The sequence below is a fragment of the Acanthopagrus latus genome, chromosome 23 (assembly GCF_904848185.1).
Source record: "Acanthopagrus latus isolate v.2019 chromosome 23, fAcaLat1.1, whole genome shotgun sequence".
In the NCBI taxonomy this organism is placed as follows: Eukaryota; Metazoa; Chordata; class Actinopteri; order Spariformes; family Sparidae; genus Acanthopagrus; species Acanthopagrus latus.
Genome location: NC_051061.1, coordinates 580460 through 606652, shown reverse-complemented (window position 1 = coordinate 606652; position 26193 = coordinate 580460). Strand labels below are relative to the sequence as shown.

General features: G+C 44.1%; 1 protein-coding gene across 2 annotated transcripts in view; it reads left to right on the top strand.

Moving 5' to 3' along the window:
• Positions 1–26193, top strand: part of LOC119014506 (carbonic anhydrase-related protein 10-like) — a 211372-nt gene that overhangs the window by 167270 nt on the left and 17909 nt on the right. Inside the window, exons 7-9 of one of the 2 annotated variants that reach the window (XM_037089744.1) lie at positions 6404–6558; positions 14607–14781; positions 14904–15914. In XM_037089744.1, the coding sequence (XP_036945639.1) occupies positions 6404–6558; positions 14607–14781; positions 14904–14920 (347 nt within the window). In that variant the 3' untranslated portion in view covers positions 14921–15914. Of the gene's footprint in view, positions 1–6403; positions 6559–14606; positions 14782–14903; positions 15915–26193 lie in introns of those variants that run through there. The other variant, XM_037089743.1, reaches the window with a different exon arrangement.

Genomic DNA, 26193 nt, shown 5'->3' with positions numbered 1-26193 from the left:
GGGCTTTTGTGAGGCTACTGGAGGATGATAGCTTCAGCTTCTTCCTGAAACTATTTCATTGCATCAAGCCTCGTGTGGACATCTTCTTCAGCCAGCTCCAAAAGTGGACCATCGTCTCGGTCTTTGTCCGGGGAATCATGCAGCAGTTCACAAAGTTTTTCTGACTTCAACATACATTATTTCATACATGCAGTAGCAGGCAACCGATGGCAGTATGCCACAGCATGCACAACATGTGGGGGCCTGTTCATCGCTGCTTGCAGCTTTAATTAGGGCCCGAGCAGGTCACAGACCTGTGAGGTCCCTATTGTAATTGAAAGAGAATGAATTATTCTTCTGTGGTTTAACTGCTGTTTTGGAAGCCTGAACATACCCCAAAACTCACCAAATTTGGAATATACATCATATCTGGCGTAAAATTTGATAATTTAATGTCATTTTGTGTGGGTGTGACCTGCAGGCTCTGTAGCGCCCCCATTGTTCTTGCCTGCCTTCCACATCTGCATAGATTAACTAAATTTGTTACACAGATTCATCATGAGCAGACACACAAAAAAGTCTGCAGGACCAATACCATCACTCCAACATGAAGTCGGCCATTTTGATGTGTTGCGGCATTTTTCCCAAATTCATGCCTACTTTGAAAACTATCTTGTCCTAGAGCTTAAACACCACAGTCTTCACACTCACTCAGTATCATCTTCATGTCTTGAAGATGAAAAATTATGGATATCTTTTGGCTACGTCATACCTGGTGGGCATGATAGTGGAAACCATTTTTTTTCCTTCGCCGTGAAGCATCACGTCTTTATAACTTCAACATACAATTTCCCATCTACACCAAAATGCACATACATGTAGACGGTGTCGCCCCGAATACATCTCAGCAGCAATACTAAGTCAGCCATTTTGATTGTGGCCACCATTTTGAAATATTTCTAATCCTCACACTGTAGTTACATCCTCCATCAGATTTAACACAACAGACTTCACAGTCAGTCAGTATCATCCTCAGACCTTGAAGATGAAAACCTGTTAAAAGCTTTCACCTACAATTCCCCTTCTACACCAATTCTCTCAGGAATGTAGAGGGAGTCGCCCTGAATATACCTGTGCATTAAAACTGTGTCGTCATCATAGCACCACCCACTGGACACAGAAAGTCAGACAAAAAACATCATAATGTAATGCCCTGCCTCCTACTTGCAGGAACGAAATTCGGTGTGCATATTTGTCATGAGCAGACGCTCAAAAAATCCTCTTGGACCCATAGGAAGTCATCCACTTTGATGTGAAACACCATTTTATGCCTCCTTTGAAAACTATCTTGCCCTAGAGATGAAACACCACAGTCTTCACATTAACTCAGTATCATCTTCATACCTTGAAGATCAAAAGTTATGGAAATCTTTCCGCTAGGTCATACCTGGTGGCTGTGATGGTGGAAACCATTTTTTTCCTTTGCCGTGAGGCATGAAGGCTTTGTAAGTCCAACATACAATTTCCCATCTTCACCAAATTATTCAGGAATGTAGAGGGAGTCACCCTGAATATATCTATGCATCAACATTGTGTCATATCCATAGCGCTACCCACTGGACTCAGGAAGTCAGACAAACATCATCAGATTGACATGACGTTTACTGCTTGTTTTCTCCCCAGAATGACATGCAAGTAACAGGCGAGCACGCAATCCGACGGCGCCGCACCCTGACATAACTTCTGGATGTGGTGGTGCTGTCTATTTAAATCCTTCCCCATGAAGCATCAAGTCCTTGTAACTTCACCATACAATGTCCTATCTGCACCAAATCTCTCAGGAGTGTAGAGGGAGGCGCCCTACATACACTCACCGGCCACTTTATTAGGCACACCTGTCCAACTGCTCATTAAACGCAAATTCCTAATCAGCCAATCACATGGCAGCAACTCAATGCATTTAGGCATGTAGACATGGTCAAGACGATCTGCTGCAGTTCAAACCGAGCATCAGAATGGGGAAGAAAGGTGATTTAAGTGACTTTGAACGTGGCATGGTTGTTGGTGCCAGACGGGCTGGTCTGAGTATTTCAGGAACTGCTGATCTCCTGGGATTTTCACGCACAACCATCTCTAGGGTTTACAGAGAATGGTCTGAAAAAGAGAAAATATCCAGTGAGCGGTAGTTCTGTGGGCGAAAATGCCTTGTTGATGCCAGAGGTCAGAGGAGAATGGCCAGACTGGTTCGAGCTGATAGAAAGGCAACAGTAACTCAAATAACCATTCGTTACAACCAAGGTATGCAGAAGAGCATCTCTGAACGCACAACACGTCGAACCTTGAGGCAGATGGGCTACAGCAGCAGAAGACCACATCGGGTGCCACTCCTGTCAGCTAAGAACAGGAAACTGAGGCTACAATTCGCACAGGCTCACCGAAATTGGACAATAGAAGATTGGAAAACCGTTGCCTGGTCTGATGAGTCTCGATTTCTGCTGCGACATTCGGATGGTAGGGTCAGAATTTGGCGTCAACAACATGAAAGCATGGATCCATCCTGCCTTGTGTCAACGGTTCAGGCTGGTGGTGGTGGTGTAATGGTGTGGGGGATATTTTCTTGGCACTCTTTGGGCCCCTTAGTACTAATTGAGCATCGTTGCAACGCCACAGCCTACCTGAGTATTGTTGCTGACCATGTCCATCCCTTTATGACCACAGTGTACCCATCTTCTGATGGCTACTTCCAGCAGGATAACGTGCCATGTCATAAAGCTCGAATCATCCCAGACTGGTTTCTTGAACATGACAATGAGTTCACTGTACTCAAATGGCCTCCACAGTCACCAGATCTCAATCCAATAGAGCACCTTTGGGATGTGGTGGAACGGGAGATTCGCATCATGGATGTGCAGCCGACAAATCTGCAGCAACTGCGTGATGCTATCATGTCAATATGGACCAAACTCTCTGAGGAATGTTTCCAGTACCTTGTTGAATCTATGCCACGAAGGATTAAGGCAGTTCTGAAGGCAAAAGGGGGTCCAACCCGGTACTAGCAAGGTGTGCCTAATAAAGTGGCCGGTGAGTGTATATCTGTGCATCAAAACTGTGTCATATCCATAGCGCCACCCACTGGCCACAGGAAGTAAGACAAACATTGTCAGATTGACTTGATGTTTACTGCTTTCCAGATAGCAACATTTGATTGAATCAACATTGACATATTGTCAGGCTGAAGATTGTAACCAACATTGATGTCAGATATTGAAATATACATTGAAATTGCTTGCTATGATCAACATTGAAATAACGTTGAATGTCTCATCAGTTCTGACAATGAAACAACCTTTATTCAACTATGACATCATCAGCATTGAAAGAATGTAGAATTAAATCAACATTGATTCATCTATATATGCATTGCATTATAGATTGAAACAAGGTTATTTTTAAAGGGCCATTTCAACACTTTTCAATCTTCCTTTGTGTCACTCCCTCCAGGAAATACAAGGGACCACAATTCCTCAGTTACAGATGACTTTATTCTTCTCCTTCATCATAAACCACCATAAGCCAACATTTCGTTTTGTTTCTTCCCGCTTATCCGTGAGGGTCGCGGGATGTTGCCATTTCCCCGTGAGAGGCTGCGGGGCTTACAAATCCAGTTCACACAATGGGCATAGGGTTCACCCTTACTGATGGCATCTGAACATCAGGAGCAACGTCGGGGTTCAGTATCTTGCCCAAGTTCCACACAGGGGAGCCGGGATTCGAACTGGTGAATCATCAGTCCACCAGCTCTACCCACTGAGCTACAGCCTTTCTTGCTGCAACAAATGATAACTTGGAATGATGCAGCCTCTTACCTCTACATTGCATCTTTGCTCTGATTCATTCAATTGCCGTTCTAAAAACAGACCTGCAATCATGTCGCGACCGTGTTAACTTTCGGTTTTAATGAGTCAAATATATGGACGACTGTGTCACGTGAGACTGCATTGATGTCATGATAATAAGATGGGCTTTATATATTTGATTTTTAGACTTTATGTTTACATTTTTACTCGCTGAAATGTAGGGTGAAAAATGAAAATGAAATGAAATGTAATGAAAAAAATACTGAGGACATGACCTCGGTGTCCTCAATGGTAGCTACAGCCCTGGATATGAGAATCCCTCTTATCTATTTAAGGATCAGCTTAAATCGGTAGCTAGCAGCCTGGTGGCTCGTTGGCACTGGAGCCCATGGTAGGATAGTTTACACTGGAGCTGATGGTAGACTAGCAGCCTGGTGGCTAGCTGGCAATGGAGTTGACAGGAGGCTAACAGGCTGGTGGGTAGCAGATACTGGAGATAATGGGAGGCTAGCAGGCCGATGTTGGCAAAGTCCATGCTAAGTTCTGAATGGGAGTCACTGGAGTTCAGTTTGTCTAATGTCATCCACTTTGTAGGACCAACTCTCATTCAAATATATGATGGCTTGTATACTGTTATTTTTCAAACTTAAAAAGAGATTGTCCCAAATAACCTCAAACTGCAACCTTGTGTGTGCTGGGTCAATTTATGATCAGTTCATTTTGTTAGATTAATGGTAAAAATACAATGCCCACCCAAAAATAAGTTGCTACCAAAAAAAGGTCACACACTCTAATCTTTCGTTGGACCACCTTTTACTTTGATTACAGCATGCATTCGCCTAGACATGACCAACTGCAGCAACCCCAGATCATAGCACTGCCCCCACAGGCTTGTATAGTAGGCACTAGTCATGCTAGGTGCATCACTTCATCTGCCTCTCTTTTTACCCTGATATGCCCATCACTCTGGAACAGGGTAAATCTGGACTCATCAGACTACATAACCTTCTTCCATTGCTCCAGAGTCCAATCTTTATGCTTCCTAGCAAATTGAAACTTTTTTCCTAGTAGCCTCACTGATAAGTGGTTTTCTTAAGGCTGCACAGCTGTTCAATCCCAATCCCAGAGTTCCCTTCGCATTGTGCTTCTGGACATGCTCTTACTTTCACTAATAAAGATAGCCCAAAGTTCTACTGTGGTTTCTCTACGATTTGATTCACCATTTCAACGTTTAAGGGATCGCTGATCACGATCAATCAGGACTTTTTTCCGACAACATTTCCTCCTTGAAGATGATGGTTCCCCAGGACCCTTCCAGTTTTTAATAATGCATTGGACAGTTCTTAACCCAATTTTAGTATTTTCTGCAATCTCCTTAGATGTTTTCTCTGCTTGATGCATGCCAATGATTTGACCCTTTTCAAACAGACATTTTTCCACAAGCACGGGATGTATCTTTCGACATGGTTGTTGGTTTACATGAGAAGCTACTCATTGCATCAGCTGAGGCTAAATAACTTGTTGCCAGCCATCGCCCGTGCAGTAATTATCCAATCAGAGGCTCTTACCTCTTTGCTTGGTTATAAATCCAGGTGGTGACTTTTTTTTGGCCAGGCAGTGGATATTGAGGACCCAAAACCAAAACACCAAAGGGAGGCAGGTTAGAGAACTAAAGGAATGCTCAATCAGGAATCCAAACAAAAATCAAGAAGGGAAATCCCCAAAGTACAAAATAAAAAAAGCTAAAACAAAGTAACAACCAAAGGAGAAAAGTACAACTCAGGAAAGAACAAGAGGGACGAAAAGCAGAAGCTTATCATGGTGAACAGTTAAGCCTGTGGTAACCAGTTATCGATCCATAAATGGGAGGTAAGCAACCATAATGTGACTATTTGAACACCTCTGTTCCCGATTAACACAATGGCGTGCAGACATACTGCTTTAACATACTTAATGTTGTTTCACAGGCAAATCATTTCTTGCAACTGGTCAAATAAAATTATACTTGGATGCATCCTCAATGCTAGTGCCTGGAATCATCAGGTGTTTTGGGTCTGTCAACTTCAGACACCCTCACCCAGGTAGCACAATGGTTTTCCCACAAAGCCCCATATTGCCTACTTCAATAGGCAAGCACCTTGCACACCATGCCCATCTACAGCACTCTTCGACCAACTCTGCATATCTCTCCCACTACCTTTGTTTGACCTCCTCAATCCACTCCTCCCAGGGCACTGTTAGCTCCAATTGTCATAAAGGCACTGACACCGCTAACACAGCTGAAAGGTGAAGATCAGTGACTGATCTCTGCCATTATATGGATTGCCTTGACTTTTGGGGCCTCCAGTGGCTATTTGGGAAATTGCAGTTTTTGGTACTACACCGTCAGCTTCATTATTTAGCCCAGGAGATTGCTGCTTCATTCCACATACACAACATGCACAAAAACACACACACACAAACACACACACACGGAGGATTCATTGCTCCCCTCCTCTTCTCTGATGGCACACTGCATCAGCTTAACACTCCCTCTCTCTGCCTGCTCTCTCTCTGTCTCTCTCTAGATGATGCGTTCTTATTGATGGGCCTGAACATAGCCGACCTTTATCCTGACACCACACGTTACATCACCTACGAGGGCTCCATTACCATCCCTCCGTGCTACGAGACATCCACTTGGATACTCATCAACAAGCCTGTGTACGTGACACAGATGCAGGTATGTAACTGTAGGATATGTGACACAGGGAACAACACACATACTGTTGATTGAGGCAGAAATGTAATTTCTAATATCCATGCTGGCACAGGGCGCAAAACAGCTTTGAACTAACATTATCACTTTGTAACCTGTAACCTAAAGTTTCTCCTTTTCCCTTAGTAGTTTAGATAAAAGAGGCCATGTTGTAACAGGAACGTAATGAAATGCATTGCATATACATACACAGAGCACACAAAACCATCCATAATTTAAATTGCACCCCCTCTGCTCTCAGTATTCTCAAAGTCAGAAACAGTCTTTCTTCTCCTGTACCTTTTAAGCAATGGATAAGATATATGGGTGATTTGAAGGACATCATCATCCACATGTTGTTGGAGCCAATCTCTGACAAGAAAACACAGTGATGTTACTCAGGAGCAGCTGGGTGGATCAGATTCACACCCAGACTTTTCAAATCAGGAAGCATGATGTCAAAGTGCAACACATTACAATCTGGTACAACACTCAACTGCATGCATCAAAATCATGAACTCCCACACACTGTCAGCCATTTACTCCCACCTACTCCTTTTTCTAGAACCCTTTTGGATCATTCTCTAGTTTCTCTTTATTCCCTTCTCTTTTGCCCCAGATTATCTGTCATTGTGAGGGGTGCACAGACCTAGTCTTAAACCTCCATCTGGAATTGCTCAGACACATCTGGGCGGCCCTGATAATATCAAACATGTCTGATATCTAAGATTCCAAATCTGGACGACTGCGATTGTCATACATTAGTACTTTCCGCTGACTGTGTTGGCAAACAGTAAACAGCTCCAGCCCTTGAGGGTAACATCAGATAGCATACTACTGCTAAAAGATATAAAAACTGAACTTTAAAATTACCTCCTGTTCTCACTAAAGAATAAACAACCGTGTCTCCCCAATCATCGTCCAATCATCAATCAACCAACCAACCAACCAATCTGTATATAGTATATGTATAGTGCCAATTCATAACAGAAGTCATCTCTGACCAGGGACGTGCACATGATTAAAGAGGGGCAGGAGCTCGAAGTCAGAAAAGGGCAGTATTTTATTTTATTTTTATTTTTTTCAGGCCTTAATAACTGGATTAATTTAACATTAATTGTTAAAATAATTCTGCGATAATTTAAAACTGGAGGAAGGAGAGCAGAATCAGCTCAAGTTTCAAACAAGGTTTTAATCTTGTACAAGAGGAGCATTCACAGAGCAACACGCAGGTCTGTTACAAAGTGAAGACTCAATATGTGAAGAGAAAAGCATGGTATTTATCCCTCTCTGTGGGTGTGTTTTTCACTACAATAGTTCCTAATTTATGACCTGCACTTAAAGGGATACTTCACAGAGAAGGAAGTGATAAGCTCCAGTGGTGACTCAATACCAGACATAGGTAATAAAACGGACCAAAACAAAGTCACAAGTTACAGGTCATGTTAAACAGCTACATTGAACATTCCTGTTTAAGACTTCAGTTCACATCTTTGTTTTAAATACAGAATTTCCATCACATTAATAAACACAGTACTTGTAGAATGCTAACTACTTAGCTGTGTAGCTGTGAGTGATATACAATTGCCATTTCTGTTGTGTCAACAAATTATTGTCAACATGAGTTTTTTCACATCATCATAATACTGAGGTTTAGAAGACATGCAATTCAGCTGCAATTCTTAAAAAGCAATGAAACACTGGTTTATATTAAGCTATTTATTGGAGGGCAAGTGCAAACTAGAAATACAGGCTACACACCTAAAAATGTGAAAACCAAGAAATTACTACCATGACCTGCTACTGTGAATGTTAGTAGGAACAACAATGTTTACAACAGCAAAGTAAACTCAGTATCTGGAAGAAGCTTAAGATTTGTGGCAAGATAAACAGCTGACACAGACAGCTCTCAGTTATCTTATGAAATAAGAATATGACTCATATTTAAGCAGGTTGAATAAGTGGAAGGCGACTTGTTATCCCCCTCAAGGAAGTTAGTTTAATGGATTTATAACTGAAATAAATGAAATAGGAGTTCTACTCATTGAGCTATCAATATTGATGACACTAGTGATGTGTGGGTCACGAACAAATCAGTTCGAAGGAACAACCCTGTAACGCGCACAAACTGAACTGATTCCATGCTTCACCTCTCTCTCTCTCACTTCGTTCTTTCATTCTCACAGACTAGTCGCTGTGTTGCTCATTGTTAAGTTATCAGAGCAGTGAAGAGGACTGAGAGCCAGCCAATCCTATGCTGAGTCTAGAGCACTGTCATTGAATTTTAGCCAATGGGAAACAGGAAGGCACAGCAACTGTTTCATTAGTTCGTAGCTCATCATTCTTCGTTCACTGATTCCTCTCCTGGCATCCTCGATCAGTCAGTCACTCGTTCTTGGCTTGCAGGCTTTAGCTGTTAACTGCTGTGTTGTCTAAAAATACACATAATCATGAAGTTACAGCTATGTATTTTCCTTGAACTACAGTGTTATGTTGACCGTTAGCATGATTGTTTGAGAAGGAGGAGCTGAGAACTGTGCATTACATGATTTATCGCTAAACGTTGTTGTGTGACTGAACAAACAAACGATATGAATGATTCTTCCTGCAGAACTGACTGACAGGAACTGAATCTCGACATTGAACGATGAAATCCACCTCTAGATAACACTAAAAGTATGATAATAATAATTATAGCTGCTGCGCAGCGATGGGTCTGGTCCGGGCTATTTTTGGCAAATTTAGGCAATTCTGAGCAATAAACAGGAGAATAGGAAGACAAGACAGCTGACAACAATATTCATTTTGGACCACTTGAGGCTTGAACTCACAACTTCTGGTGCCAAAGACTGTTATCTATCACTTTGAGCTAATTGATGAGTGGCAAAGCAACAGTGGCTTCACAAACTGAGTAAGCCATTCACTGTTGTGCAGGCAGATTTGAAACCACTGTGAAAAATTCAGTTATCAAGACAAAAATCTGAAAATACACATATTGCAGCATGGAGATGTTGGTAGTTTGTTTTTAAAAATTATTGATTTGCTCCATGAGTGAATAACTGATGTTTAAACATGTTGCTTGCATTTACTGCAATAATTCACATGAGAGCAGAATTCAAGATGTTTTCAAAAAGGTACAATTTTTTATATTAAAAAAAAAAGTAGGTAAAAATCTCCTATTTCTGATATTTGTCAAACATCAATCTACCATGACTCTAAAAAATGTTAAATTTTTTCATGAACATTGAAGATTTATTTATTAATTTGCAGGCGTATGTTTACAGTAGTGTTCACAGTCAAACATTTTCATGCACTGTAGGCAAAAATTGTGGGAGGAGATAGGTTTTTATAAGTTTTACAGTTAAAACAAAAAAAAAACAGAGTTCATAATTTTTAATAGGTTTAAATGTACAAAAGTTTCTTTAGTATTGGGGATACAGTTTTATGAAAGTGTGAAGTTCGGGTTGATTTGATATGAATTTACAATTTTTGAACTTTAGATGCTTGCTGTAGCGCCACCATCAGGACTGTTGGCTTGGGTTTACAGCTGAGGTAATCTAGTGTGAGACTGGACCATTATGCAAAATTTGGTTAGCTTTCACCCATGGTCCAGTCCAAGCTATTTGTTTTTATTTAATTTAGAGTCTTGCTGTGATGCCACCATCAGGACAATCGTCTTGTGTTTTATGTTGAGGACATCTGACATTTGAACTGTCATCATTATCATCGTCCTTGCTGGGTCTCAAACCCTCAACTCCTGACACCAGCTCCTAACTCACTGAGCTAATTGGCTGGAAGTGATAGCTTCTGTGTAGCTTCATTTGTCGACTCAGGGAGTCACTGTCCAGGCAGCTGTTGTCAAGGCAGATTTAAAAGATGGTCAAAATGTCAGAAATTCTGTTACCTGAACAAAAATCTGATAATACATAGATTGCATCTTGACAGCATGGAAATATTAGTGATTTGTTTTTAACTCTAAGTGTTTTGCTTCATAAGAGAAAATCTGATGTTTAAAAATGCCACTCTTACATTGACTCCAGTTGCTCCCATGAGGGCAGAATTCAAAATGTTCTCAAAAATTCAGATTTGAGATAAAATTCTGATATTTGCCAAACATGAAGATTGAAAATGTATTTAGCAAGAATTTGATAGTGTATGTTTACAGTCAAACCCTTTGATGCACTGTAGGCTTAATTTTTGATAATCAAAAATCCGAGAAACAAGTTTTGTGGAGGACGGTCTGAAGATGCTCTCTAGCAAGTTTGGTGACAATTGAGCAAAAATTGTGGGAGGAGATAGGTTTTATAAGTTTTACAGGTTTGAAAAAAACTGAGTGATGGACTTTATAATTTGTAATGAGTTTAAGTGGACTAAAGTTTCAGCAGTATTGGGGCTACAGTTTGGTGAAAGTTTCAAAACTGTAGCATGACATGTTGACATGTCCCTGGAGTTGAGTAAATCTGGCATGGGGCCGGACATTTCTGTAAAGTTTGGTGAGTTTTCGCCCATGGGAAGTATGACTTCCTCAGAAGAAAGAAAGAAAGAAAGAAAGAAAGAAAGAAAGAAAGAAAGAAAGAAAGAAAGAAAGAGAGAAAGAAAGAAAGATAATAATAATACTGTTAAGTAACAATAACCATGAAGCTAATTGCATGAAGCCAAGTACAGTGTCATAGTTATAGATACATGTACCGAAGTTGCATATATGTCAGTCTTTTCCAATAATGATACTACACAAATCAATTTCCTGTGATGGAAACAAGTATCAAGGTTTTTTTTGAATTGTTAAAAATAACCCAGATTAAGATGTACAACATACATCAGATAGTTAGATAAATCTAACCTAGAGAGGGAACAAAGTGTACCTAACTCGGTGGCATATGATAAAGAGAGCACACCATTTAGTTCAGTGAACTCGCTCACTGGGTTTATATGTCAAAAAAGCCTGTGTGAGCTTTCTCACATTAAGTTTTTTTTTTTTTCCCATGAAGGATGTGTGCTGAATCCCCTTTCCAGCCTCTGAATTGCTGGTAGAAACTGTATGGAAACTTATGTAACCATTGTTAGATCAGGAGTTTTACCCCTGTCCAGGAGGTACTCGACCAGCTCTCCGTTATAAAGGAATTTAAATAGGGATTTCTTAAGCTGGTGATGAGGAGAGTCGCCTAGCTTTTCACTGCCTGAATCTGAATGTCTACCCTGCTTCCTCTGGTTTGGCACCAGCCCTTGAGTGAGATATGGCCACCAGCCACGCCCGTCATGGCAGCTCTTTTAAGGTCTTTTGGTAAACTCTAAGGGACTGTTTCAATTTGGTAGGCTAGAGTAACCTTTGAGAACCTTAAGATATTTTGCACACTTAACACCTAACTTTTACTTCCGTCAAAGAGACATAAAATCAATGTCCACAACTTTAACTTTAACTATATTAGGTAGGTTTTATTGCATAGACTTTAGCAGGGGCAAAGCATAAAGCACAATACTTATTTCAGTTACTATCAATCATTATCAAAAATACTTTTTGATAAATCACAGTACTTTAAATAACCAATTAATCTAAAAGAGCTGAGGCCTGGTTAGAAATACTTACATTTAGGTGAGATGGAGAGGGTCATGTCTTTCCATGGCTGCCTTTCCCCTCTTGCTGAAAGTCCAAGTCCTTTAGGCAAATCACAACCCTGGCCGAGTAACTTCCTCAAAGTCTAAACTTCACGCCAGCAGACTGACCAAAGTACTCCAATACCCAAATTGTAATCCACCGCATGTTGGCAAAAGTGGTTAATCCGTTGTGCTCTTAATTCCTTGGTCTGTGTCTGCTGAAGATTTCTCGAAGTCCTTTCTGCGATGTTTAGGCCACTCCCATTCTCCATCTCAGGTGGTTCTTCAAGGCAGGAGCGAGTGGAAGAACAAACTTTAGTCCATGCTCCTCAGGTTATATACACCCTTGCTTGGTTTTGTGTCCTTATTAGGACATTTTTTCAGCATCTCTCCATTCACTGGCTGATAACCCCTTGATTAAGATTTCATAGCGCCTCCCTCTTGTTTCGGACCGTGGCTCAAGAAAATTATCCCGTTATCTCAGGAAAACGGCAGTTGTAATTTCAAGGTAATATCTCAAGATGTAAAAAAAAAAAAACAAATGAAATTTACTCGTTATCATGGGAAAATGGAAGAAATAAAATGTATGAATGCATGGCCCTTTAGGGATTCCATATTTGAGCTACAGGGATTCCAGATTTTCATTTTTAATCCACCTCTTTATGGAGGAAGAGGAGAAGCAGCTCTGGTTTATCTCCAGTTAAGAGAGGACCGTGGAGAGATAAACCTGTTATTGAACCCACAGTAATGTTATCATTATTATCATTATTGGATAGCTAACAGCTAGGGATGGTTAACATAACGACATACATTACATTATGAACAAATCATTTAAAACTCATCAATTAGGTAAATAACAACAGAAATAATGTAAGGACTGTCCTCTGGAGCAGAAAGAAAAGCCTCTCCATCCTCTCTCTGCAGCCTCTTGTCCTCCTTCATCCTCTCTCCTCTTTCTCCTCAGCTCTGGCTGGCTCTCCTCTTCCTCATCGTCGTCATACTCCTCCTGGTCACCCACCATGGCACTTGGCCCTGGTGTGTCCTCACGGATGACAGTTAGTACAGGGGGGGCAGTGGAAGTCCTCTTGTCCTAACACCTCACCCATGAGGAAAAACCAGGGCCATGTAGCAGTGCTGGGCTTTCCGCTGACCCCCTCTCCTGTCCCTGGATATTTGCAATTCTAAGGCAGTGGAAATCAATCACGTCAGCAATTTTCAGCAAATTATGTATTAAGTTGCATGGGTAAAACAAATAGGGTTTAGGTTTCCATATCATCATTCAAACCTGCACCTACTTTGTCCCAATTTTGCCTGCTGGAGCTCGACCTTCCCCTGCAGGCCCATTGTTTCCAGAATTGTTCTGAACACAGAGAAAAGCAATAGAAAAGGTTAGCATAAGATCACATTAACACAGGGATGCAAAGATTTACAAAATGTGACATCAAGACTGATAAATGGGCTATTTATTATTCATCATTTATTATTGCCTTACAAATGCTATCCAACTGCGACGGAATGTTTCATGCATGTGAACAAATATTCGTTCTGACCTTGGACAGTGATGAAGCTCTCTGTTTGCTGTTTGCTCCCTAAAACAAAATGAAATATAAAACATGTTTTGTGTTATGTGAAGAGACAAAAGGGTTCTTTTACAGCAAATAAATGTAATTATCATAATGATTATCATAAACTTAGCTCTTCATTCAATTCAAATGTTTGACAAGACTTTACAGTTTTACAGTCTGGAAATAAAGCAGGGATCACATCTCCACAGTCCCAATAAGATATAAGTCAACCTCTGAACATCTAACGTTTGAAAGTGAAGGCTTTTAAGGCTTCACTTCCAAAGGCATCAAGCTGAGCATTACCAACGTATTTTAACTGAAATTTTGAGGTTTCAAGGTCCCTTGAAATTTAACTTGGATGTTCAAATGAGTAAAAAACGAGTATATACCCAATACTTACATTTAAATGTGAGATCTGTGCCATTGAGGTCGCCTTTATTTATTTATTTATTTAGTTAGTTAGTTAGTTAGTTAGTTATTCTCTTAGGGCATGCAAAGAATCTTGGGATATGTGAGGCTGTGAAGGATAGCAGCAATGCATCCTCCAGAAAGAGGGAAAAGGAGGCCGCGTTTGTGGACTGCATTTGGAGGAGCCTCTGAATTGGGACAGCCTTTGTGTGGCATTGTGACGTAATTGGCCTTCAAATGTGGCTTCCAAAGGATGCAGACCCTGAATTGAAACACAGCCACAGTGACACAGTAGCCCCTTTCACACAGAGAAGCACCTGAAACATTAAACATACGCATATTTCTGTAGAAGTTACGGCTCAAGCCTACCTTGAATGGTGGTCTCTCAAACTGTCCTAAGTGAGATGAACCAATGAAACTGCTCAGCCTCCACCTGTTGTCCTTCACAACTCCACTTCTCCTCCTCAGATGCACTCCCTGCGCCTCCTCAGCCAGAATGAGCCCTACAAGATCTTCCTGAGCATGAGTGACAACACCCGGCCCACCCAGCGGCTGTTGCAGCGCTGCATCCGCACCAACATCAACTTCAGCAAGCAGGGCCGCGACTGCCCCAACAACCGCGCCCTTCGCCCACAGTACAGAGGTAATATAGAAGAGGGCAGGGAGAGAAGGAGTATTGATGTTTCTGCATTGATCAATAAATATAGTATGCAATATTCTAAATTAATGCTAAGCATGATTGTTTTGTTTTTTTGTTGTTGTTAGTTTGCCCTTTCCTGTAGTGTCAATCTAACCAGAATACTGCCACTTGAAGGAATTTGAGGTCATTTCCAACGTGCAAAAAGATGAGGTCTGCCATGACGTTTGCATTTACTGTTTATTGAATGCATTTATTTGAATGACTAAACTGAAACCAATGTGCAAATATGATGGAAAACTAAAAAGGCTAGTTTTATGATGTAACAGAAAAACATCTTGGACAAACACACACACAAACGAGCAATTGAAAAACTGTGTGCCTCTGTGATCCCAATCCCCTCCACCTGTTCACCAGTGACTTCCATATATAGATGTCATCACTGTGATTCCCTGTCTATGCCCCCTGGTGTGCATGTGGACAAGCAATCATTACCATTTACATGACTCACCAAACCCATACACATCATAACATATCCATACATCAAAATTGGCTACAACAATCCTGTTAAAGCTAATTAGGGCAGTTTGAATGCCAAGCCTGGAGATATTTTGAAGTTGGATCTTAGGTCAATACAAATGTCATTATAAAGCACATTTAAAGAATTAAGAAACAACTCTTACTGACCAAACTGCTATGAAGACAGAGCAGGTAGCTAAAAATGGAAATGAAAGAAACAGCAACATACAAATGTACACACAGCCCATAGGCAAAACAAAAACAAAAAACCTGTTCATAGACTTCAGACACAATAAAAGTACATTGTGAGCATGGACTCCATTCAGTCCTACCAGGACCTATAACAGATAACTTACTAAGACCAGCACAGCTTTTCTAGCTTTACACCACTGGTTTAATGGCCCAGGAAATTCAAAGACCAAATGCAAATGTTGGAAATCATCTTCCGCGATGCTACTGACTGAGTGACTGAGGGAAGAGGTGTTTCAAATGCTGCCATCAAAAAAGATAAATAGAGACAAGTGCACAATGAAAACAGAGCTTTTAAACAAGAATGGACTCCTACATGGTCAGTGTTCCAACAGCAGTTCAAAAGTCATTTGTTCCAAGATGTAACTTGGCCTACAGAGCGAAGGCTAGGGTATAAATCCCCTTTATTTTACTGATAGTTTTGACCATAAATAGTCAAATTAAATAATTATTTACTTATTTACTAAAATATTATCTTATCTGACTTCGGTTTTGAAACTCACCATCTGTATAATTCAAGTGTGATTGTAAAATATCAGCGTGTCCCTCAGTTGTTAAAGGGGCCCTCTGTAACGCTGTACCATGTTCATGTAATAATAACGTCCTTATCGCCCATAGTTTAGAAATAAGAACACTGAAACCCTGCTTCAAGCATAAAACAGAAGTTCAAAGAGACCCTTCAAACTCATACATTTTCTGAACCACCTCTGAGGACATGACCCCTGTTTCCTGAGCAGCAGCTACAGTGCCAATAAGTATTCGGCTTTGTTGGAAGTCTCCATGTTTTATGTTTTACAAGATTGAATCAAAGTAGACGTAATGTGTCATTCACTTAAAAAAACCTTTCATGTTGAAGTTAGAACAGATCCATGCAAAGTGATCCAAACTAACTTCAAATATGAAATATAAAATGTTTGTTTGCGTGATTATCAACTACAGATTATATCCTTTGAACTTACATTGTCCCAAATGTTTCCAACAATGTTCAAACCAGAGGAATCCACAAGTTTACTCAAGGTTGATATTACTTCCAGGAGAGAGTCAGTGATGAAGGTAGGAAGATGGCGAACCAAACAAGATGCTGAAGGTGAAGAAAACCTTTAAACATAAGTCCCATCAGACAGATTTTCATTAGCAATGATGGTTGTTTAATGTTGCATTAACCACCAATGAAGCCAGTTTTATAGGCATGATAACTTGGATAAACTCCTGGTCTATGTTCCTCCAGAAGGTCAGGCTCTGCACCCGACTCTCTCCTCCAGAGCTGGAAGCTCTGCCCTGCCATTTCGCCCTGCTCCTTACAACAGCCAGCAAATGTCTTTCTTAGGACCCTCAGCAGAAATAACATATAATGCATTTACTCCAACATTGGGAATCAGTAGGGAAGAAAACTTAAAAGAGGGGTGTATCCTTTACTAGCACTGTATGACAATGATCAAGACCAGACGAACCAGGCAGACAAAACTGACAGCTGCAGTCTGGTTAAAGCAGAAAAAAGAATGTTTAATTCTAATTAGAGAAGGCAAGTTCTGAAGAACTCGCAGTTGTGAATGCCCTTTGTTGACCAGCTGAAGCCAATTGCCGATTGCTGGCTGTGAAAACGTTGAATAATATCAACAATATCTAAAAACTGTGATTGTAATTGTACTGTACTGTACTGTAACTGTAATTTTAAGTCTCGACTGAAGAGAATGAATCTTTGTAATGGCTGGGTGACAATGAAGCATTAAAAATAGAATACACACTTTGATACAACCTGCAAAACTGACTTGAATTTGTGTTGAAAAGCAGCTGATGGAGTATGAAGAGATGTTACAATGAAAATGAATTAAATACTCTGAATCGGATTGAGAAATTGAATAAATCTCAATGTATCGATGATTGGAAACATGTAAATATTTGAATGTAGTTCCTGGATTGAATGAATGAAAAGATAATAGTTATGTAAGGGATAATGTTCAACGAGGTGTCCATGATCAGGAGTTAATGGATGACGCAGAGGCCTTTAATTCCTGATTATGGACACCTCGAAGGGCATTATCCCGCTTACAACATGGTCATTTGCCAAAGAAAAGAAATTCAGACCATTCATTTATATTTTCATGCGTTTAACAATCAAAATATAAAGCAAACAGGTCCTAGGTGACAGGTCAGACTAAGATCGGTTCAAAACCCCCTAATGACAGAGATAATATCAAGGACGCGTACGTCGCCCGGATTGGCGTTACCGGGGCCCCACCCTGGAGCCAGGCCTGGGGTTGGGCCTCGCAGCCGAGCGCCTGGTGGCCAGGTTTTTGCCCACGGACCTGGCCGGGCGCAGCCCGGAGGAGTGACGTGGGCCTGCCCTCCAGTGAGCTCACCACTTGCAGGAGGGTCCAGAAGGGGCAGGTGCGGTGTGATTTGGGTGGCGGTCGTGGGCGGGGGCCCCGGCGACCCAATCCCCGGACGGTGACTCTAGCCATGGGGACATGGAATGTCACCTCACTGGTGGGGGGGAGAGCCTGAGCTGGTGCAAGAGGTTGAGCGGTACCAGCTAGAGATAGTCGGGCTCGTCTCTCCGCACAGTCTGGGCTCTGGAACCGAACTCCTTGAGGGGAGGCTGGGCTCTCTTCTATTCTGGAGTTACCCACGGTGAGAGGCAGCGAGCTGATGTGGGCTTGCTTATAGGTCTTCGGCTCAGCTGCCATGTGTTGGAGTTTACCCCAGTGAACGAGAGGGTCGTTTCCCTGCGCCTTCGGGTCGGGGATAGGTCTCTCACTGTTGTTTCGGCTTATGGGCTGAACAGCAGTGCAGAATACCCGGCCTTCTTGGAGTCCCCGGGAGGGGTACTGGAGAGTGCTCCAACCGGGGGCTCGGTCGTTCTACTAGGGGACTTCAACGGTCACGTGGGCAGCGACAGTGTTACCTGGAGGGGTGTGATTGAGAGGAACGGCCTCACCGATCGGAACCAGAGTGATGTTTTGTTACTGGACTTCTGTGCCAGTCACAGTTTGTCCATAACGAACACCTTGTTCAAGCATAAGGGTGTCCATATGTGCACGTGGCACCAGGACACCCTAGGCCGGAGGTCAATGATCGACTTTGTGGTCGTGTCATCTGACCTCTGGCTGCATGTCTTGGACACTCGGGTGAAGAGAGGGGCTGAGCTGTCAACTGATCACCACCTGGTGGTGAGTCGGATCCGCTGGCAGGGGAGGAAGCTGGACAGACTTGGCAGACCCAAATGTATTGTGAGGGTCTGCTGGGAGCATCTGGTAGAACCCTCTGTCAGGGAGGTCTTCAACTTCCACCTCCGGGAGAGCTTGGACCTGATCTTGAGGGAGGCTGGGGACACTGAGTCCAAATGGACCATGTTCTCCACTTCTATTGTTGACGTGGCTGTCCGGAGCTGTGGCCGTAAGGTCTCCGGTGCCTGTCGTGGGGGCAATCCCCGAACCCGGTGGTGGACTCCAGAGGTAAGGGATGCTGTCAAGCTGAAGAAGGAGTCCTATCGAGCCTGGTTGGCCCGGGGGACTCCTGAAGCAGCTGACGGGTACCGGCAGGCCAAGCGAGCGGCAGCACGGGCGGTCGCGGAAACAAAAACTCGGGTCTAGGAAAAGTTTGGGGAGGCCATGGAGGAGGACTATCGGTCGGCCTCAAGGAAATTCTGGCAAACCATCCGGCGCCTCAGGAAGGGGAAGCAGTCCTCCACCAACACTGTTTAAGTGGAGGTGGGGAACTGTTGACCTCGACTGGGGACATTGTCGGGTGGTGGAAGGAGTACTTCGAGGATCTCCTCAATCCCACTGACATGTCTTCCATAGAGGAAGCAGAGGCTGAGGACTCAGAGGTTGACTTATTCATCACCCAAGCCGAAGTCACTGAGGTAGTCGGGAAGCTCCTCAGTGGCAAAGCACCGGGGGTGGATGAGATCCGTCCTGAGTACCTCAAGTCTCTGGATGTTGTGGGGCTGTCTTGGTTGACACGTCTCTGCAAAAATCAGGATGGCGCCGCGGACGGCTACCTCAGTGTGTTGGTGCGCGTTGTTTTGTTTTGTTTTGTGCGTAAACTCTGTTTTTTGCGATAGTACCCGGAGCTCTTTCACCAGAGAAGAGCTCATGAACATCAAGGCAACAACTCCAGAGGATCTTTTTCCCAGTTTTCTCCTCCCAACTTTGGAAATTTTTGACATTCTGGTCAAAGGTGCGCTCACCTTTGCTCACGCAGCGAAACGCCGGAGGAGAGGGAAACGGGCCGGTGCACTCGTGCATCTTCGCCAGCGCGGACTACACACAGCATTAACGGGACTATTTCTCTCTAACGTGCGCTCACTGCCCAACAAAACGGAGGAACTGCAACTGCTGTTGGGCAAAAACAGGGACTTTCATTCATCTGCGGTTTTGTGCTTCATGGAGACGTGGCTGTGCGGACTAATTCCAGACTCTGCGCTGCAGCTGGTAGGCTTCAATCTCTACCGCGCGGACAGAGACACGGAACTTTCCGGCAAAACTAAAGGTGGAGGAATCTGTTTTTACATCAACGGTGGCTGGTGCAACAACAGAACAGTGATCAAGCAGCACTGTTCTCCTGACCTGGAATCTTTTATCATTAACTGCAAGCCGTTTTATTCACCCCGTGAGTTCACTTCATTCATTCTGGTCGGTGTTTACATCCCGCCGCAGGCCAACATGCAGGACGCACAGCGCAAGCTTGCCAACCAGATACTGTGTGTGGAGCGGACCAACCCGGACTCTTTGGTTATTGTCTCTGGAGACTTTAACAAAGGTAACCTCACTCACGATCTCCCTAATTACAGACAGTTTGTTAAATGCCCGACCAGAGAGGGGAAAATTCTGGATCACTGTTACACCACAGTCAGGGATGCTTATCACGCCGTCCCCCGTGCTGCACTGGGTCACTCTGACCACGTCATGCTCCACCTGATTCCTGCCTACAGGCAGAAACTAAAGCTCTGCAAACCTGTAGTGAGGACTTCAAAGATGTGGACCAGTGAAGCTGTGGAGGATCTCCAGACGTGTTTGGACTCTACTGACAGGGATGTGTTCAGGACTGCTACCAACAGTCTGGATGAGTACACAGAGGCTGTGACGTCATACATCAGCTTCTGTGAAGACTGCTGTGTTCCAACACGCACCAGGGTGATTTACAACAATGACAAACCCTGGTTCACAGTCAAACTCAGACAGCTAAGGCTTGCAAAGGAAGAGGCCTTCAGGAGTGGGGACAAAGACAGATTCAAAGAGGCGAAGTACAAGTTTAGCAAGGCGGTGAAAGAGGCTAAACGACAGTACTCTGAGAAGCTCCAACACCAGTTCTCAGCTAACGACTCTGCGTCTGTCTGGAAAGGGCTCAGGCAGATCACCAACTACAAGCCTAAAGCCCTCCACTCCATTAACGAGGATGCCTAGCCAACGACCTGAACGAGTTCTACTGCCGCTTTGAAAGACAATGGGACAGTCCTGTAACCATCCCCCACGACACCTCCCAACAGCTCCAGCTCCAACTCCAGTCACCTCCACCAATGCCCACCTTAATGGGCCCCCCCTCCCCACCCTCCTCAGTGACGACTCTTTCCATCCATGAGAGGGACGTCAACAAACTCTTCAAGAGACAGAACCCCTGGAAAGCTGCTGGACCGGATTCGGTCTCCTCATCCTCCCTGAAGCACTGTGCTGATCAGCTGTCCCCAGTGTTCACAGACATTTTTAACACCTCACTGGAGACCTGTCACATGCCAGCCTGCTTCAAGACCTCAACCATCATCCCTGTCCCCAAGAAGCCAAGGACCACCGGACTTAACGACTTCAGACCTGTTGCCCTGACCTCTGTGGTCATGAAGTCCTTCGAGCGCCTTGTGCTCTCACACCTCAAGGACATCACCGACCCTCTCCTGGACCCCCTGCAGTTTGCCTACAGAGCCAACAGGTCTGTAGACGATGCTGTCTGACAGGAAACAGTGTGTAAAGCTGGGAAAACACATCTCTGATGCACAGACTATCAGTACCGGATCCCCCCAGGGCTGTGTTCTTTCTCCTCTGCTCTTCTCCCTGTACACCAACAGCTGCACCTCCAGTCACCAGTCCGTCAAGCTCCTGAAGTTTGCGGACGACACCACCCTCATTGGTCTCATCTCTGAACAGCCTAGAGCTCAATGCTCTAAAGACAGTGGAGATGGTTGTGGACTACAGGAAGAACTCAGACTCACCTGCCCCCATCACCCTCTGTGACTCCACTATTGACACTGTGGAGTCTTTCCGCTTCCTGGGAACAATCATCTCCCAGGACCTCAAGTGGGAGCTGAACATTAGCTCCCTCATTAAGAAAGCACAGCAGAGGATGTACTTCCTGCGGCAGCTGCAGAAATTCAGTCTGCCAAAGACAATGATGGTGCACTTCTACACAGCCATCATTGAGTCCATCCTCACCTCCTCCATCACCATCTGGTACGCTGCTGCCACCGCCAAGGACAAGGGCAGGCTGCAGCGTGTCATTCGGTCAGCAGAGAAGGTGATTGGCTGCAACCTCCCATCTCTTCAGGACCTGTACACCTCCAGGACTCTGAGGCGCGCAGGAAAGATTGTTGCTGATCCCTCCCATCCCGGTCACAAACTCTTTGAGACTCTCCCCTCTGGCAGGACGCTGCGGTCCATCAGGACCAAAACCTCACGCCACAAGAACAGTTTCTTCCCGTCTGCTGTCAGCCTTATCAACAAGGCCTGAATCCCCCTGACACTCCTCACACTACACCTCTACCACTGACTCTACTGTCACACTGACAGCACCATAGCTCTATGCGTTACATTAACGCTCAGCTTGAATTACCTGTTCATTTGCGCATTTTCATTTGCACATCATTTCTTTTAATTGTTCACTGCCAGCTGGTCTGCTCCTTTTACCAAAAAACAGATTGTGTATATATTTATATTATATAGTTATATTTTCTACTTTTTAAAATAGTTTATATTGTTAATTTGTTATATTTTCTATTTTTTGAATAGTTTATATTGTTAATTTGTTATATTTTCACTTAATAGTTATTTGATGCATGCACCAACATCACCACAACAAATTCCTTGTATGTGTAAAATCATACTTGGCAATAAAGCTTTTCTGATTCTGATTCTGATTCTGATTCAACATTGCCTGGCAGTCGGGGACAGTGCCTCTGGACTAGCAGACCGGGGTGGTGGTCCCCCTATTTAAAAAGGGGGACCGGAGGGTGTGTTCCAACTATCGGGGGATCACACTCCTCAGCCTCCCCTGGGAGTGTCTATTCCAGGGTACTGGAGAGGAGAATTTGGCCGATAGTCGAACCTTGGATCCAGGAGGAACAATGCGGTTTTCGTCCGGGCCGCAGAACAGTGAACCAGCTCCATACCCTCCGCAGGGTGCTCGAGGGTTCATGGGAGTTTGCCCAACCAGTCCACATGTGTTTTGTGGACTTGGAGAAGGCATTCGACTGTATCCCTCATGGCATTCTGTGGGAGGTGCTCCGGGAGTACGGGTTGGAGGCCCTCTGTTAAGGCCTGTACGGTCCCTGTACGACCGGAGCAGGAACTTGGTTTGCATTGCCGGCAGTAAGTCAGACCTGTTCCTGGTGCATGTTGGACTCTGGCAGGGCTGCCCTTTGTCACCGGTTCTGTTCATTATTTTCATGGACAGAATTTCTAGCCGCGGCCGCGGGCCGGAGGGGATCTGGTTCGGGAGCCACAGGATTTAATCTGCTTTTCGCGGCTGATGTGGTCTCGTTGGCTCCTTCGAGCCAGGACCTCCAGCATGTCCTGGGACAGTTTGCAGCCGAGTGTGAAGCGGTTGGGATGAGAATCAGCACCTCCAAGTCCGAGGCCATGGTTCTCGACCGGAAAATGGTGGCTTGTCCCCTTCGGGTTGGGGGAGAGCTACTGCCTCAGGTGGAGGAGTTTAAGTATCTTGGGGTCTTGTTCACGAGTGAGGGAAGGATGGAGCATGAGATTGACAGGCAGATCAGTGCAGCGGCCGCAGTAATGCGGTCATTGTATCGGTCTGTCGTGGTGAAGAGAGAGCTGAGTCGAAAGGCGAAGCTCTCAATTTACCGGTCAATCTAGGTTCCTACCCTCACCTATGGTCGTGAACTTTGGGTCATGACCGAAAGAATAAGATCCCGGATACAACCAGCTGAAATGAGTTTCCTCCGCAGGGTGGCGGGGCGCTCCCTTAAAGATAGGGTGAGGAGCTCTGTCACCTGGGAGGAGCTCGGAGTAGAGCCGCTGCTCCTCCACATCGAGAGGAGCCAGTTGAGGTGGCTCGGGCATCTGTTTCGGATGCCCCCTGAGACGCCTCCCTCGGGAGGTGTTCCTGGCATGTCCCGCCAGGAGGAGACCCCGAGGAAGACCCAGGATACGCTGGAGTGACTATGTCACCCAGCTGGCCTGGGAACGCCTTGGGCTCCTCCCGGAACAGCTGGAGGAAGTGTCCGGGGAGAGGGAAGTCTGGGTGTCCCTGCTCAGGCAGCTGCCCCCGCGACCCGGTCGGATAAGCGGATGAAAATGGATGGATGGATGGACGTAACTAAGTTTACCTGGTAACGCCGCCGGTTTGACTAATACCTGGAACAATCATTACTCTCCCATAGGATTTTTATGCAACGGAGACGTTGTTCACTCCTCTAGTAAATAGGACAGACCTTAGATATGACTTGGCAATGGGGGATATTCTAGTCTGCTCAGCGATGAGCCAGAAAGCTAACGCTATGCTAGCAAGATTCAAAATGAATGACATTGCGTACAGTTGACAAACAGTAAATATAATTTGACAGTATGCTAGCTAACAAGACCAGCTAGCAAACCAGTCATGTCACTGTCCCCGAATCAATTTCATGATTTTCATGAACAAATGATCGTGGCTGTGTGTAATGTTACTGTGGCCGCAGCCTGAAGTAGAGAGTTGAACAGCAGATTATTCACTTTAGAGGGGAAGTGTACTTTCTGCAGCTTGTGTGTTACAGTCACCACCCTTTGGTGTTCAGAGGATAAGGCACTGAAGGACTGACAGACCGCACTCAGTGTTGGAAATAACGTATTCAGATTTGATACGCCAGCTAGCACAATGATTTAGAATGGTGAACAGACAATTTGATTGGAACTACTTAGTAGGTGTCCATATATCAGGGGTTAGTGGACACCCTGCAGCCAATCAGAATTGAGTATTCCCCCAGACTATGGTATAAATATAGTTAAAATGTTGGGAAATATACTGTGTACATGTGTGGTAATGTGTGCATGATTACATGTTTTGGATCACCTGATTTGGATCAGGTGTGTTCTTGCAAGAACACAGGTGTGTGTTCAAGCAAGAACACACCTGATCCAAATCAGGTGTGTTCTTGCTTATTTGGAATGAAAACCTGCAGCCAAATGGCCCTTTACTGGATCAGTTTGACACATATGCCCTAAGGGGTTGAGGGGTTACTGGGGCCAATGGGTTAGGGTTAGATGGGCCTGATGGGCGAAGGCCAGGGTACACCCTGAATGAGTCGCCAGCTCATCGCATTGCAGATCTGAATGTGTCATCCTTAATGGTCTGAATCTGAAATGGGTTCAGGCTAGTCGTGAGCCACTGAGAGAAGTCAGTAGAAGTGGAGACACAGCTGATCATTAAAGCTGCCTGGGGTTGGAAGACAAGGTTGACTGAGCATGACTCCATATCAACACAGTCTTGAGAATGTGAAAATAGAGAATGAAACAGGAGGGGACCTCCTGAGAGCATCTGAAAGGTGAGACACATATAAAAATAAGAAATGTGTGGGATTTATTGTCTGATTTCAAACTGGGAATGTGTAGGTGAGCTGGTTGGCGTTAAAGAACATCACACCAAATGTGGAAGGGTTACGCAGTGAGTGTAGGAGTCCTTGTATCCTCTCAGCGCGCTACGCTCTCAAATATCTTTGTTATATAATTTGTGTGATTCTCTGTAACCTCTGTCGCTCTGCCTAGCTGTAATCTCTTCAAACAATATTAATAATGATAACAATAATGCAAAATAATAATGATCTCTTGCAAATAAAATAAGTATTTGCATCTGGGTAATAGTATTATAAGATTATCAAAGTTGAAATCATCACATCTGCCTATTATTGTTACTGTCTAAAAAGAGTGTGTATCTTGATTCTGCTGCATCGATTTTCTCTCAGCTATCCATCAGGAGTATGACAGTGCAGTAGGAGTGCAATGTTGGACATGTTAGTTTAACGCAGTCCTTCTCAAATAGTGGGGCGCGCCCCCCTGGGGGGGCGCCGTGCAATGCCTGGGGGGGCGCGAGCCTGGGGGGGCGCGAGTGCTTGCTCTTGTTGTATTCGATGAAAGTGTAATTGCACATCCAGAACATAGGTGGCAGTGGCGCTCTCATTGTGCGCACTATTATCTCGGTGGTGTTTTTTAACAGAGCCGGCGGTAAGAGATGTAAACAAACTGAGGGAACATGGAAAAATATTTGACAGGGATGAAAAGAAAGGCCGTAAGAGAGGAAGATAATGAGACAAAGGAAAGTCACTCAAAACCCAAGACAAGGAAATATGACAACACGTATGTAGCGCTGGGCTTCACTGTAACTACGGTCGGGGACGAGGAAAGACCGGTATGTTTATTGTGTCTTAAAATGTTGGCAGCGGACAGC